This window comes from Dreissena polymorpha, chromosome 12, assembly GCF_020536995.1.
Source record: "Dreissena polymorpha isolate Duluth1 chromosome 12, UMN_Dpol_1.0, whole genome shotgun sequence".
NCBI classification, from domain to species: domain Eukaryota; kingdom Metazoa; phylum Mollusca; class Bivalvia; order Myida; family Dreissenidae; genus Dreissena; species Dreissena polymorpha.
Window position 1 is genome coordinate 46,538,724 of NC_068366.1, and position 16,935 is coordinate 46,555,658.

At 35.8% G+C, this 16,935-nt stretch overlaps 1 protein-coding gene and 1 pseudogene across 1 annotated transcript in view; one reads left to right on the forward strand and one right to left on the reverse strand.

Moving 5' to 3' along the window:
* The window catches only part of LOC127853914 (uncharacterized), a 31,486-nt pseudogene extending 23,566 nt beyond the window's left edge, over positions 1 to 7,920 (reverse strand).
* LOC127853915 (mitogen-activated protein kinase kinase kinase 7-like) overlaps positions 7,919 to 16,935 on the forward strand; it is a 34,071-nt gene continuing 25,054 nt past the window's right edge. The window contains 8 exon segments of the mRNA XM_052388742.1: positions 7,919 to 8,096; positions 9,876 to 10,055; positions 10,388 to 10,433; positions 10,755 to 10,893; positions 12,210 to 12,334; positions 13,065 to 13,193; positions 13,726 to 13,783; positions 14,227 to 14,299. Coding sequence (XP_052244702.1) covers positions 8,037 to 8,096; positions 9,876 to 10,055; positions 10,388 to 10,433; positions 10,755 to 10,893; positions 12,210 to 12,334; positions 13,065 to 13,193; positions 13,726 to 13,783; positions 14,227 to 14,299 — 810 coding nt within the window. The 5' untranslated portion in view covers positions 7,919 to 8,036.

Genomic DNA, 16,935 nt, shown 5'->3' on the forward strand with positions numbered 1-16,935 from the left:
AGTATGTTAGATTTATCATGCATGGTGAAGTGATTTAAAGATAAAAAACTGATAAAAACATGTCTCTCGGAGTTCAAGGGGCAGAAGGGGAAAGCAGGGACTGCTTAAACCCTTCAAGATAAGGATGTAACACTGTAGTGGCAGGGAGATTGTTCCATATCACATTAGCACTAGGGAAAAATGAAAACTTATAATAATTTGCAGTGGTATGGATCTGTCTGAAAGAGAGGGGGTGCATGTGACGAGTGAATCTGGTGGGTCGCTCGATATATGATGGTAGGTGCACGGCCACTAAACCTTGAACAATTTTGAAAAAGATTATTAATTTAGTGTCATTTCGTCTGTCTAGTAGGGTCTGCCAACTAAGTTCCTGTTGCATGGAGGTGACACTGTCATATGGAGAATAATTATGCTTGACCCAGCGGACTGCTCGACGCTGTACATTTTCATTTTTTTTGTATATTTTGTAATGTTAGAGGACTCCATACGGAAGAAGCATATTCAACCTATTGTCTTGTATGCCAGCTGGCGAATGTTGGAATTTCTTGTCTGTATGTTCCTGCGTAGAAAACCAAGAGATTTATTAGCGTTATTTGTAATTCTATTTATATGGGTGTTCCAGGAAAGGTCTTTTGAGATGTCCACACCTAAGTATTTTGCATTGTCAACAGCTTCTAATATTTGTCCATGGAGTCTGTAATTAAAAGAGAATTTTGATTTATTTCTGGTTATGTTTAAAACTTGGCATTTACTTGGGTTGAACTCCATGTCCCAAAGATGTTCCCATATCATTAGTTTATCTAGATCTTCTTGTAGAGTATGGCAGTCATGCATATTGTTGATTGTTAAATAAACGGCAGTGTCATCTGCAAATAAGCGAACTTGAGAAGTAATAGATTTAGGTAAGTCATTTATATAAAGAAGAAAAAGTAACGGACCAAGCACAGACCCTTGTGGTACCCCAGATGTCACTGGTACCTGGGATATAATTTTCCATCTAGAGCAACACGTTGAGTACGACCTATAAGGAATGATTTGATCCACGAGAGAGTATCTTTATCCACGCCATGTTCCTGTAATTTGAAAAGCAGTTTAAGATGGTTCACTTTGTCGAACGCTTTACTGAAATCAAGCAATATTAAATCAGTTTGTTGTCCAGATGTCACATTTCGTGCCAGGTCATCAATGAGTTGTAGAAGTTGTGTTTCGCAGGAACGCTTTTCTCTGAAGCCATGCTGTAAGTCATTAAGTATGGTATATTTATTGAAGTGAGCTGAAAGATTTGAGGAAACTATATGTTCTAAGGCTTTACATAAAATACAGGTTAGAGAGATAGGTCTGCAATTTGCTGGGTCTTCTTTGTTTCCTTTCTTGTACAGCGGTATTACATTTGCAGATGTCCATACTTTTGGTAGAATTCAGAGTCCAATGATTTCTGAAAAAGTAGTGTTATTATGGGAGAAATTTGTGAACTTAATTCTTTTAGAACAAGAGGTTTGATGTTGTCGGGACCTGCTGCCTTGTCTGGTTTAAGATTGGATAGCAACGTCTGCAACCCATTGACACTGACTGTGATCTTTGGCATTGTTGGAAATTTTCTGAAAGATGAAGATGAAATTTCATTAATATTTCTGAAAAAAGAGAGACATGATTGAGAAAGGGTAAGGGGGGACATAGGTGTGAAAACGGATTGGAACTGTTGGTTCAAAACATTGGCCTTTCCTTGATTCTCAGAAGTTGATTTTCCTGAAACATTGTCAAAAAGAGTAGATATACCTTGAGCGTGTTGTTCGGAGTTTTTTAAGAGAGTATACAGTTTCTTCGAATTAGTGTTGGATCTGTCTTCTTGGGCGTCAGGGTCTTCAATGCCTAAAATGGACTCGACATATTTATTATAAGCAGTTTTAGTATTTCGTTTGATAAAGTTTTTAATATTGAGAAACATTTTCCTGGTCTTATGTGCTCCATTGATTTTAAGTCTGAAATAAAGGTTATCTCTTTTTCTTATTAGCCGTTTTATTGGTTGTGTACTTCATGGTAATGATCTTCTTGTACCTATAGTTTTTGAGGGAATAAATTGTTTAATACCAGTTGATATCTGATCTGAAAAAATTGACCAAAGTTCTTCTACCGAGGTACTTTAACCTTTTTGAAGAACCCTGTCACTCAATCCTTGCATGTGGGTTTTAAAAGAATCCCAGTCTGCCTTTCTATACAGCTGTACAACCCTGGGTTTCTGTTTTGCTATTTTAGGTTTTAGGTCTGAAATAAAAGATACAATATCATGGTCTGAAATACCTGGAAGAGTTTTTACACTATAAATAGAATAAGCACATCCAAATAGTCTCAAACCTTAGCAACCAATCAGAAGGGCCGATATTATGAGACACTTTGTACATGATACAGATTACTACAGGGAGCTTAGTCTAGCCATTATATTGTCAAAACATGGCCAATTTAAATGGTTTCAGGTCGTTTCGCCCTAAATCCCATTCGGGCTAGGTCACCCTGAGTCGTTTCGCCCTTGGTCGCTTCGCCCTTACAAGTGGGTTGTTTTGCCCTTATTTAATTCTGCTGTAATATTAGTGAAAGGAGGGTGAGAATTATATATCCTTAGGATATGGTCTTAAAAAATCAATTAGGTATTTAAAAGATCTATTGCTGACTTACATTTCTGCAGGTTTTTAGTGTGTAAAATCAAAAAGGCATTTATAAGATGTATTTATTGTGTTAGGTGTTAGAAAGAATGTTTTTGTAAATGATTCTTTAAATTATTAAGATTTTTATTGCAAATTTGATTATTAATTGCAATGGTAATTTAGTACTTGTTTATTTATGGGCAATCAAGATTATTTTATTATTACCAATTTGATAATTGTGCAATTATGTGTTTGATGTTAATTGCAATCAATTAACGGAGACATTATGATACATTGTGTTACAAACTAAGTATCACGATTAATTAGTTTGGCAGAGGCATTATGCATTGATTTGCCAAATAAAATAATTTCGGGACCAACTACAATTATCAAACAAACTTAGATCGGAAGACGTGTGATCAGACGATTTGCTAATTACTAGCACAGAAACATTAAAAGAAGATATTATAAAGGCGTTATATAGTTTTTATAAACTTTTAGCTAGTTTGCATCTTTTGATCTCAAGATATTCGCCGAAAGTGTATATAAAAAGCAACTTGGCTATGGCAGCGTCATTCGTGAATTTATATTTCGACACGTTCTTATGGCAGACGAATTGTGTATTTCGTGTGATCGGATAGTCACACCTCGCCAACATGCCATCACATGTGATTTATGTGACAGATGGCAACATCGGACATATGATACAGGTACGAGATGCTTATCTATTTTATTTATATTTCGTGTCGGCGCTATTAGTCTGCATGTTGTCGTTGTTATAAAATACGCTGTTTTCATACAATTTTATATGTAATAAGATTTCCATAGTTTAATAATTAATAATTCTGTCAGTTCTTCGATTTACGGTATTAACAAATATTATTTCTACCATATTTCAACTTCAATTAGCGTTAAGCACTGACACTCTTTGATGTATGAAAGAAGTAAATAATTAAATAAGTTGGTGATGTAAACAGCCCATTTTATTCTCTGAAAGATATTTGTTTACTGTAATTTTCCTTTACATCTTTATGTTTATTTGTTTATTGATTCTATCTTCTCTTTATTATTAGTTCATGTATTAAATATTGTTACTTCATGAATTAAATGTATGATGTGACTTTAAAATGGAAAATATGCTTTCAAGACTGATGACTGAGGCAGAGATCGTCGCTATCACAGTAGCTGCGACGACCTGGACCGAGATGTCGCGACCAAATACACCAAGTTGGAGGAGAAGATCCAATCCCTGTGGGACAAGTACATGGGAAATGAAGTAACCACATCACATTTCTTAAAGTCCGTGTCCAGATTGTACGGACCGTCCAACAACATGACAGCCGACTTAGTTGTCGGATTGTCTGGGGAGTGAAGTGGATAATGTTATCAAACAGACGATGAAGTCTGTAACCAGGGCTTTTTTTCCTGACTTTGTGAAGCGGCCCTGGCCCCCTTACTTTGTGAAAAAATGAGTCGCCAACTTTTCAAAATTGTAAAAAATGAGTTGCAATCTTTTCAAAATTGTGACAAATTGAGTCGCAAACTTTTCAAAATTGTAAAAAATTGAGTCGCGAACTTCTTAAAATTGTGAAAAACCGAGTCGTGAAATTATTAAAATTGTGAAAATTGGCCCATTTTGTAAAAATTCACGGCCATGTTAGGTTTGTGAATTGTTCTTTTTCAAAATTGTGAAATGGCCTTCCACGGCCACTCATAAATAAGGAAAAAAAGCCCTGCTGTAACTGACATTAAAATAAGCAAAACTAAAAAAAGACTGTTGTAAAATACAAAGTTTATGTCATCTGATAGTGTGTGTATGCTACCACATTGTATTGAATGTTTTATTGAGACATGTGTATTAATAAATTTAAAATGAAATCTGTAATTTTGATGTGATTTGCTCAGTTGTTTTATGTTAGGTAAAATAAAATGTATGTCAAATTATTGTGTATGTGTGCTTGGACATTGTATTGAATATTTTGTTTAGACATGTGTATATATAAATATAAAATGAAATCTGTATTTTGATGTGATTTTCTCAGTTGTTTTATGTTAGGTAAAATAAAATGTATGTCAAATTATTGTGTATGTGTGCTTCGACATTCTATCTATCTATATATACTGCTAGTCGCCAACAATTAGCATTACAAGCAGGCGCGTGTCAGTGCTAGGAAATTAAGAAGGAAGTGTATAGGAGATAAAAAGTAATACATAATGTATTTGTGAGACATAAAAACAAAGGTGATAGTGTTAGTTAAAAGAAGAAATATACAGATAAAAGGTTAAAAACAGCCAACCTGCTTAGAAACTGTGGTCTAGTTTGGTCACCCCCAGCCTAAACTGGTCCAGGGTAGGTGCCTGTACAATATTGGCTGGTAGAGAGTTCCATAGGACAATAGTGGCTGGATAGAAGGAGAATTTATAGTAGTTGCTTGGAGTGGGGATTTGTCTGAATGAAAGAGGGTGCAGATGTCTAGTGAGCCGGGTCGGAGGAGTGAAGTAGGGAGGCATTGGTACAGCAACCAGTCCGTGGACATATTTATAGAACATCAGTAGCCTTGAGTCATACCTTCTGTTCTCAAGTGAACGCCACCCTAATTTGTCTAGCATGTGTGTGACACTGTTGTGATATAAGTAATCATTTGTAACCCATCGAGCGGTCCTGCGTTGGACTATCTCGATCTTGTTTGTGTTGTGTTGTGTGTGTGGGCTCCACATTGAGCTACTATACTCAAGTTGTGGGCGGACAAGGGTTTTGAAGGCAAATTCTCTAATGCGAGGGTGTTTTATAGGAATGTTGCGTTTAATGAAGTTAAGTGTTTGACTGGCTGTTGCAGTAACCTGGTTTATGTGTTTATTCCAGCTGAGGTCAGATGTGATGCTAACACCCAAGTATTTAGCATCACTAACTGTTTCAAGGGTAGGACCGTGGAGTGTGTAAGTGGATTTGTAGGGATGTTTTGACCTGGTGATGTTCATAACCGTTCACTTTGAAGGATTAAATTCCATATCCCAAGAGTGTTCCCATTTTTGTAGCCGATCTAGATCTTCTGGCAGGGTATTTTGTTCAGTGGGATTGTTGACCGTGATATAGACAGCAGTGTCATCAGCAAATAACCGGACCTGTGACACTATGTTTTCTGGCAGATTGTTTGTGTAAAGCAAGAAGAGGAGAGGGCCGAGAACAGAGCCCTGAGGGACACCTGATGTGACTGGAACCTCGTCTGAATTGTCACCATTTACCAAGACAGACTGAAGTCGACCTATAAGGAAAGATTTGACCCATTGTAATGTGCTATCTTGGATGCCGTGTTGGTGCAGTTTGTAACTTCATGTGATTGACCTTGTCGAACGCTTTCGAGAAATCCAGGAGTATTAGATCTTTTTGTTGACCATGAATAAGGTTCCTGGATAAGTCCTCTACAAGTCCTATGAGCTGTGTCTCGCATGACAGTTTTGACCTAAAGCCATGCTGAAGATGGAAAAGAATATTGTTGACCTGGAAGTGTGTGGTGATGTTTAAGGCCATGACTTTGCAAAGAACACATGTCAGTGAAATTGGCCTATAGTTAGCGGGGTTACTTTTGTCGCCTTTTTTAAAAAGGGGGTGACGTTTGCCTTGATCCAGTCGGAGGGGATAGTGCCTGTGTCTAGAGATTTTTGAAAGATTCTGGTAACCAAGGGGGCAATTTGTACGCTTAGATTTTTTAGGACAATAGGCTTGATGTTGTCAGGGCCGCAAGCTTTGCCAGTCTGCAAGTTGGACAGAAGCTTTTGGACACCACTTACACTTATGGAGATTTCAGGCATTTTGGGGTATTTTGACTTTGGGGTGATGCTAAACAGGGTTTGGGCTCTCATTAAACAGAGTTGACCTAATTTTAGAGGATTCATTGGGGTGAAGACGGACTGAAACTGGCGATTGAGGAAGTTTGCTTGACCCTTGCTTATCAGTGATGAGATTATCATTTTCCAGTAGAGGAGCGATACCTTGAGTATCCTGTTTAGCATTTTTGATGGTGGAGAAGAGCTTCTTACAGGAGAAATTTTGACCTATATGGGGGTGTCTGGATCACCGGACTGCGTTTCGAGTACATATTCAAGGTAACTGTAGTGGGCCTGATTTATTTTATTTTTAACCTGATTTCTGAGTTTTCTATACTGTTGTTTGACCTTGGGACTGCCAGTTTTCTGTTTAACGTACAATTTGTTTCTTTTTCTTATTTGTCTTAGGATACTTAAGGTGATCCAGGGAAGAGAGGGTTTTGATCCCAACCTCTTTGAGGGAATAAAGAGGTTTGATCCCTCTCGGAGAAGGTCCTTGAATTCAGTCCATAGCTCTTCGATGGACTTAGATTGGCAATTTGTGAACATGGTAGGGGACCTAGAAACAATGTATTGTTAAAAGTTGACCCAATTGGCTTTACGGAATAGGTGTACAGTGTGGGGCTTTTGTCGATTTAGTCGGGGTTTGATATCAGAAGTGATTTGGACAATGTGGTGATCAGAGATACCGGCTACTAACTTTACTTTTTTTTTACATTGTATTGAATGTTTTGTTTATACATGTGTATTCTTCTTGTTATCTTATCACTTTAGAGCTATCAAAATATATGCAATATAAATAACTTTGTACTTTGTTATATTTCAAAGCGTCTCTATCATTGTAGCACCTTATTTCGACGATATACCTGAAGCAAAAGACAAAATAAACAGTAATTAAGATAATATAATACTGTATTAAACAATATCCCATTCAGCTTCTGACAAGCATTTGATACATCCTTTAATAATGCTATACGTATAAAAATTAGGGCGAAACTACCCAGGCATTAGGGCGCAACGACCCAGGACGAACGGGACTTAGGGCGAAACGACTCGGGGGCGAACGGGATTTAGGGCGAAACGACCCGGATTCAACAGCAGTTTTTGTTGGTATGTCCAAGAATATACATTTAACTATAGAATGACATACAAAACATGTTTGTTTTTATCTTTTCACTTAAAATATTTAGATGTATTCATTAAAAGGGCCGATACTACGGGAACACATTCTAACTGATATATCCGATTATTATCTATCCGAATATTAGACAATCATTGGCCACCATCCAACTCCATAACCATGCACAATTATTTAACCACATTTTTAATGCACTTAAACTATAAATTCATTACTTAAATCATATTGTTTCACTTAATTATACCACCACATACATGTTTTACTTTATAAAAATGGAAACATGCCGTCTCATGTAATATATTTTTTATTTTGTCAAATTTGTGATCTTCACCTTTCCAACCGGAAGTTTAAACACAATTTACTTTCAATTAAGAAATACATTGCCATTTTTGTTTATTAACTTATGATTAGTATGGTTTATACAGGATAAAGTCATGGATGCTACACAAGGCTTTGTTGAGGAAATAGATATTCAAGAAATAAACTTTTATGAGGTTTGTATTTAAAGAGTAATTTTAAAGTCCAATATTGGCATATAAATTCGGATAGAACTTTTGGGATTCATTTTTATACTGCAACACGGTTGACTCGCGGTGCTTGAGGAGACTATTCACTTGCGTCTGGAAACGATCTTCAAATATCAGATAAATGATTTAAAGGACAATCATTTTTAACTTAACTTTCTTGGACAACTGCCTTTTTATGACGAAAATCCTTTAATATAAACTTCTGTAGAAACAAATCTAACACCACTGTCTGCCATTGTTGTTTATTTTTTTCTCCCGGTAGATTCGCTGTAAATAGGTTAAACAGCACCAATTTTAAATTAAACATGAATAATCAAAGCTCTGACATACCATTAAAAGTAACAATCAATAAAGAATATAACAAGTTTATTATATGGAATTTCAGACATCAAATAAAATAAATAGCACAGTTATTTTCAAGCAATGTCGTATTTTTTCGTTTGGATACTGAATAGTTAATTGAACTATAAAAATTCAAATATTGTTAAAGTCTGAGTTTTACGACATTTAATCACCAAAAAAGCGATTCAAATCTGTAGCGAGAGATGTTTTATGTCAGATTTGACACGAAAGTCACGCAGGTTTGTTTATAAACATAAACCAGAGGGCGCTAATGAAATACCGCGACTCAACCCTACCCGCAAGTTAACCAGGTTTGAGTATATATGCAACAATTTTTTTTCTCGATTTTTAAAAGTACTGGACCAATTGTAAAAACTTAATGCGTAAATTGCTTAAATTGTTAAAATTTGCGTAGTAAAACCAAAATATAAGGATTATAGGTCTTTTAAATTTCTTGGTATTTAAAGGGGCCGTTTAACAGATTTTGGCATGTATTGAAGCATGTCATTAAATGCTTTATATTCATAAATTAAAACATTTGACTTAAAAATCTCCAGTAAAAAAACAAGAATACAATTTTAAAAAAGGAAAAAAATTAACCCTCAACAGGGCTCGAACCACTGACCCCTGGAGTCCTGGAGTAAAAAGTCTCCCGCCTAGACCACTCGACCATCCATGCTCATGCTTAGAGCGGATGTATTTTTTACCTATATAAGCAATCCTCGTAGTTTCCCAAAATATAACAACAGAACTTTCCAAATTATTCAATCGTTTCGCGTTGCATGACGCTTTATAATTTTCAGGTTTTCAATCATCAAAAGATGCATATAATGGATATTTAAGAGCATGGTAAATGGTCAGTATTACTATTTCCTCAAAAATATCATAACAAAAACGAAAATTTGCGAATCTGAAACATCTTTTTTAAATTTTGTCAATTTACCAAAACGTTAAACGGCCCTTCAATTGCACAAACAGATTAAAATATTGTTTCACATGTCTTTTGACTTTAAATGTTGAGTTTCACTGCACTGCGAAGATAATGCACTTTTGTAAAAAAAATGACGTAACTGTCCTTGATTTTGGGTTTTTTTTCAAGCGGAAAATGGGAATTATGTATTTTTAATTTTTTCTCAATTGGGAAAGTACCTTTTTACTTGATTTATTTTTCGCTGGTATCAGTTTGCTCTGTGCGACACTTGACAGTATTAAATTTCACAGCCAATAAGTGCTTAATGCTATAATTATTTTTACTTCAAGTGTGATTAAAGCTATATAAAATATAAAGAATAGGGAAATACTTACACTCCGCTTTTAACCGACATGTGTCTATTAGCTCAGCCGATGGATGAACCACAGACGTTGTGTTAGTCAATTGAACGGTGTGTTGATTACCAATTTCAGATAGTTGGTAAAGGAGCGTTTGGTGTGGTAAGCAGAGCTAGTTGGCGTGCAAAGGATGTGGCAGTGAAGCTTATAGAAACAGAGTCTGAAAAGAAAGCGTTCCTCACAGAGCTGAAGCAGCTGTCCCGTGTGAACCACCCAAACATCGTCAAACTCTATGGTGCATGCTCAAAAGCACCTGTAAGTAAAAAAATGGCTCACAACAATGTTGGTTGAAGTGTATATTCAGGACTCAGTAAAAAAAATGTTTATAAGCTTTACATAAGTTATGTTGTGATATATACCAGACTCCAGTAGCTGATTAGCATATGAATATTTAATAAAATATGTTAATTTAACTCATTTTCATATTAACATACAGGAAAAAAATTGCTTTTACACTGGTTAAGATGCTTTTCCATTGTTTTAGTCCGTTTTTGGAGTGGGGAATACAAGAAACATAATTGTAAATAATTAAACTGTTTAATAGTCAAAGACAAACATTATGAATGATCTTTTTGATACATTGACAGGTGTGCCTTGTTATGGAATATGCAGAAGGAGGTTCACTGTATAATGGTAAGCCTTTTATGCAAACTTTTACATAATTTGTTCAAATTTCAAAGTCTGTTTAACGTTCTTAGCTATGGTGATTTCACTGAAGTGATTTGTAATGTGTGGTTTCATAAAAAGCATCTCTGTATATGTAGTAATGCAATTCCTGGAAATATAAGTTAAGAAATTATATAAAATCATGTTTTATATTCGAGTAGTGCGGATATTGCAGTTCAGTACATGTGTTTTCTGTACAGTGCTGCATGGGGTAAGGCCTCAACAACTGCTCATGCCATGAGTTGGGCCCTGCAATGTGATATATGAGACTATGTGTTTTCTCTACAGTGCTACATGGGGTGGGGCCTCAACCCAGCTACACGGCTGCCCATGCCATGAGTTGGGCTCTGCAGTGTGCCAACGGGGTGGAGTACCTGCACAGCATGAAACCCAAGGCTCTCGTACACAGAGATCTCAAACCACCCAAGTAAGCACAGCAAACATAATTTACATGTAGTGCTTATCATTTGAAATAAATGCATCTATCAGTGAACTTCAAATGAGAAATGTCCAAGTCCATACCTGTTTTTATCACATGCTATACCCTGTTTCCCATGTAATACAACCATTACATATTTTTTTATATTACACATGTGTAATACAACATTTTTAAGCATTTTTATTGGCTTAGTTTTTGTTTATTGACCAATCGCATTTTGTTATTTTGCTGAAATGACGTTGCAACGTAAAATGACGTCACGAAATGTTAACAACATTCAGGATTAATCATTATGTTTGCGTAAATATTTATTTAATTTGCTCATGACGTGATAAAAAAGATCTGACACTCATTGTCATATCATACCATATTTTATTAAACTCGTCCAGGAAATTCGTGAGTAAGCTCGCCACAGGCTCGCTTACTAACAAAATTCCTGAACTCGTTTAATAAAATATGGTATGATATGACAACTTGTGCCAGATCCTATATGTCTGTTCTCTGTCATTATGGGACAGTAATTTAAATGCCCTGTTGTGGTTCAAAGAGAAAAAAATTGCATTGATAAATGCTCGCATTAGGCTAGTATTCCATCTATCCGCATCCGTATCCGCAAAATCATAATAGGGACGCTATATTCCATTTATCCGCATACGTCAAACATATCTTTCTTTTTTTGGGAAAAAAAATAAATGGATAAAACTGAAAATTATAATTTAGATAACTATTATGAAGGACAAGCGTGAATTTAAGTAGATATACAAATGTAGGGTACAAATCATCAATCTGTCTGTAAAATAATACAAATGGTAAATACCTGAAACATCTTTTTCTAGTGACTTGGCTATGCTTTTCCAAACATCAGAGTCCCGATATGCAGAACTGCGTTGGTTGTATAATTCCGGGTAATTTTTCACGAATTCGATTAGTTTTTCAGTTGATTTTTGAGATGACAGTTTCCCTCATCGTGCTAAATGCTGTACGTATCTTGTCAGCATCCGCATTAGAATGCTCACTTGAGCGTTCCTATGTGGACGCTTATTGCGCATGCGAATGCGTATGCGGATGAATGGAATAAGCGCAGTGCATTTCAACTTGTTCTATTTTTGTGCGGGTGCGGATACGGACAGATGGAATACTAGCCTAATCCTTGAAAAATATGTGATCAAACATTATAAGTGTCATTACTGTATTTAGTGATATTCATGTAACAAATAAAATAAGTAAAATGTGCATGAACATTACGGTTATGTTTTCAATCATCATACTCTATGCCCTGTTTGTTTGTCCCCGCCTGCCCACAGCCTATTGCTTATCATGGGTGGTACAGTGCTGAAGATCTGTGACTTTGGCACTGCCTGTGACATCCAGACACACATGACCAACAACAAAGGAAGTGCTGCATGGATGGCACCAGAGGTCTTTGAAGGTAAGTAGCAGTATAATCATAACTGTTGGCTACTGACTGATAAACAATAATAAATGTTGCCTTTTGACTAATAAACACTCATACATGTTGTCTATTGACTAATAAACAATAATTAATTTTGTCTTTTGAGTGATAAACAATATTGAATGTTGTCTATTGACTGATAAACAATCATAACTATTACATATTGATTTATAAACAATCATAAATGTTGTTTATTGACTGACATGACATAACTTTTAACTATAGACTTATAAACACCATAGCTGTTGTCTATAAAATGACAACAGATTATTACTGTTGTCTTTTGACTGATATAAACTATCATAACTGTTGTCTGTTGGCTGATAACCAATCATACATGAATGCTATGTTTTAATGATCATATGCTGTAAATTGTTTCCCATGCATGGCAAATGACATTTGATGGCTGTTTAAAAGATAGCAAAAAACTCTTAGGACACCCTCATAATGATTTGAATCCTGCATACTGATGGTACATAAGTATTATATATGTTTTACAATGGTTACATTAAAACTTATCAGTTATTGTTTAAAACCTTAATTTTTAGTATTTTTGAGAATCGATGTATGTTGTGTCTGTCAAATGGATTCCCTTAACATTTCAATTGATAAGCTTGATTAAATTTCTTCCAAACGTTGTCATTGATCAAGGGGTAATGAGTTCTTGATTGGTTATTTCTGTATACTGTGAATGCGCTTGTTGTAGGAAGCAACTACAGTGAGAAGTGTGATGTGTTCAGCTGGGGTATCATCCTGTGGGAGGTGTTCACACGCAGGAAACCCTTTGATGAGATCGGAGGGCCGGCCTTCAGGATCATGTGGGCCGTCCACAATGGTAGGTGATCACATTGGCCCGTGTTAACCCCCATGAGTGATGTAGCTTTTTCAAATTTAGAAAAAATGGTCATATTTAATTTTGAAAAAAATCTTTTTGTAATGAGCTTTTTTGTTGTTGTTGAATTATATTGTCAAAATAAATCAGTTGAATGATTTTAAGAGAATTGCTAGTATTAAATTTATTGTTGCTGATTTTTTCAGACAACCCTGATACTAAAATATTATTAAAATAATAATGTTTTTATGTGTCTTGTTCTGAGAAAACTGGGCATAATGCATGTGCGTAAAGTGTTGTCCCAGATTTGCCTGTGCAGTCTGCACAGGCTAATCAGGGACGACACTTTCCGCTTTAATGGTATTTTTCGTTTAAAAGAAGTCCCTTTTACCGCAAATCTAGTTTTAGCAGAAGGTGTCGTCCCTGATTAGCCTGTGCAGACTGCACAGGCTAATCTGGGAGGACACTTTACGCACATGCATTATGCCCAGTTTTCTCAGAACAAGACACATATGAGCATTTACTTTGATTGCAGGTACACGACCACCCCTGATCAGGAATTTACCCAAGCCTCTGGAGCTCCTCATGACAAGGTGGGTACTGTCATGTATTAATGCTTCAAAATAAATCACAAATGTTTATGCTTAGTGCTTTTTTTCAGGCATTAAATGAATGTTGACTTTTCTTATTGTCAATAAAATTCTATTTTGAGCATTGGACTTGATATTTGTATATTAAATAAACTGTCAGTAGGTTGGTTTGTTTGTTGGTTTTTAAAAATTTCATGTAAAATGTTCTAATTTTGTGGAGTGAATTTCTACTAAATTTCTCAAGGGATCAAATTGAAACATGAAATATTTCACTACCATGAAGTGTCAATGTGCAAGCCACCTTTTCACACACAGGGATCCACATTATCCTGAATTATGTACCCTTGAAAGAAGCCATGGGCACTGCTGCCTGTCGATGTCACCAAGTGGTGCAGCGGTATCTATAGTCATATTTGGGATACAGCTCCTGTATTCTCGTCTTGCAGATGCTGGTCAGGCAATCCTAGAGAGAGGCCATCCATGGCAGAAGTGGCAAGAATCATGGCACATCTCTTTCAGGTAAGCAGAACTTCTCTTTAATGATGGAAAGAGTTTATTAAATTTCAAAGTGAATGATCTGTAAAGGTTATGTTTCTAGCGAAATAACATGAATAGTCACATTATGCAATATGGTTTTGTTTTATGTACAGTGTGCAGTCATTACCTACTCTTTATGTACAGTGTGCAGTCATTACCTACTCTTTATGTACAGTGTGCAGTCATTACCTACTCTTTATGTACAGTGTGCAGTCATTACCTACTCTTTATGTACAGTGTGCAGTCATTACCTACTCTTTATGTACAGTGTGCAGTCATTACCTACTCTTTATGTACAGTGTGCAGTCATTACCTACTCTTTATGTACAGTGTGCAGTCATTACCTACTCTTTATGTACAGTGTGCAGTCATTACCTACTCTTTATGTACAGTGTGCAGTCATTACCTACTCTTTATGTACAGTGTGCAGTCATTACCTACTCTTATGTACAGTGTGCAGTCATTACCTACTCTTTATGTACAGTGTGCAGTCATTACCTACTCTTTATGTACAGTGTGCAGTCATTACCTACTCTTTATGTACAGTGTGCAGTCATTACCTACTCTTTATGTACAGTGTGCAGTCATTACCTACTCTTTATGTACAGTGTGCAGTCATTACCTACTCTTTATGTACAGTGTGCAGTCATTACCTACTCTTTATGTACAGTGTGCAGTCATTACCTACTCTTTATGTACAGTGTGCAGTCATTACCTACTCTTTATGTACAGTGTGCAGTCATTACCTACTCTTTATGTACAGTGTGCAGTCATTACCTACTCTTTATGTACAGTGTGCAGTCATTACCTACTCTTTATGTACAGTGTGCAGTCATTACCTACTCTTTATGTACAGTGTGCAGTCATTACCTACTCTTTATGTACAGTGTGCAGTCATTACCTACTCTTTATGTACAGTGTGCAGTCATTACCTACTCTTTATGTACATTGTGCAGTCATTACCTACTCTTTATGTACAGTGTGCAGTCATTACCTACTCTTAAACAGATGTTATTAATCATCTAATGTGTTTTATGTTTGATCTATGAACTATGAGTACCTAAACAAGACCCCACATTCCACTTGAACATTAAGCTCTAAGAGTGAAATTGACCTGTGAGGAAGGAAGAGGGGTGTTATACATTATATGTTGTTTAATGATTGTTACATGTATATAACTTTAAAATCCATCAATGTATGTTAATATAATGGCTGGAACATGAATGTTCCATTTGTCAGACGCACATCTGGACAGAGGGACTGCTTTATGCCACTTTCTTTAAGGGTGCCATCAAGTGAAATACTGATTTGTTTATTCTGTAATACTTTAGTGTATTAAATTGATAAAAATACACTGGTGTGAGTGTTAATTAACAATGTTGTTGTGTACCACTCTATGTCAACCAGTAAATTTGGTCAAACAAACACTGAATTGGGTCAGGTTTAAACATTTTCCAAATAGTGTTAAAGGTCACATTTGAAATCATATTCTGAAATATCGCTCTTAGCTGTCAAAGGTAATTTAACAATATAATGGTTGATGTTTGTAAAACTGCATCTAGCAGAGGATCATCATCTTTATTTGTAGTTTTCCATCTACTTTTCCCGGCCTAAGCCACAGACAGAGGCCATCTTATGTTAAGGCAGAGTTTTGTAGTTCATTGACAAATTATAAAATATCTTTGCCTACCTTATTTTGGAAGGAGAATGTAGATTCCTGAAAATTAAATGCAGAATCTGCCCTATTTTATGCAGATTCCAGGAGGGGGGGGGGGGGGGGGGGGGGGGTCGGGCATATGACTGTATGTAGGATCTGACACATATTATCTGCTATTTCTTACTGTCTTTAAATGAGGTCAGGCATTTTGTTAATAAGCAAGCTAACAAACACATTTACAAATATGGTATGGTATGAAAATTAGACAGGTCTTTGTTTGCATGCGTAATTAATGACAAAAAGTAAATAATTCTTCCGGCGAGGACATTCACTGTTCATATATTTAAAGAAATTAAGGATCTTTTCATTTAACCAGCAATAAATTTTGAACTGGTGTAAAAAAAAATCATTGAATTACGTGTGAAGTTTATAATGATTATGCAAATGTATCACCATTATTAAAATTTACATGAATGTCACTTATTTTCAGCTTAGCATACAAAAGAACAATTTGTGATTCCTTTTTATTTGAATCGAAGAAGATGAATTATTTGTTTAAATGCTAAACTCATGCAAACCCAGTATGATGGAGGGTAACTTGTTTCCCTATTTCCTAAGTGATTTGAACTGCAACTTGGAATATGTCTTTACAATCACGAGTAGATATGCAAGATTTATGGGCAGTGATCCTTAAGTTCCAGAGTTCTGTTACCTTGACTTGGCCATTTGTAGGCATAAACGGTTATAATGTTACATGTATTGAGTTGACTACTTATACATTTCTCAAGCTTTTGAATTGAAAGTTCAAATATGTCAAGACCATAAATGCAGATGTGCACAACAACATTTTCAGGCATAGTGACATGTTCTTAAGTTATTTATATGCCCTTGAACATTTTATGACAGAGGCATTACATATTCTAAGTTTGTGGAGTGAACCAGCTTCCACATTTGTTAACCT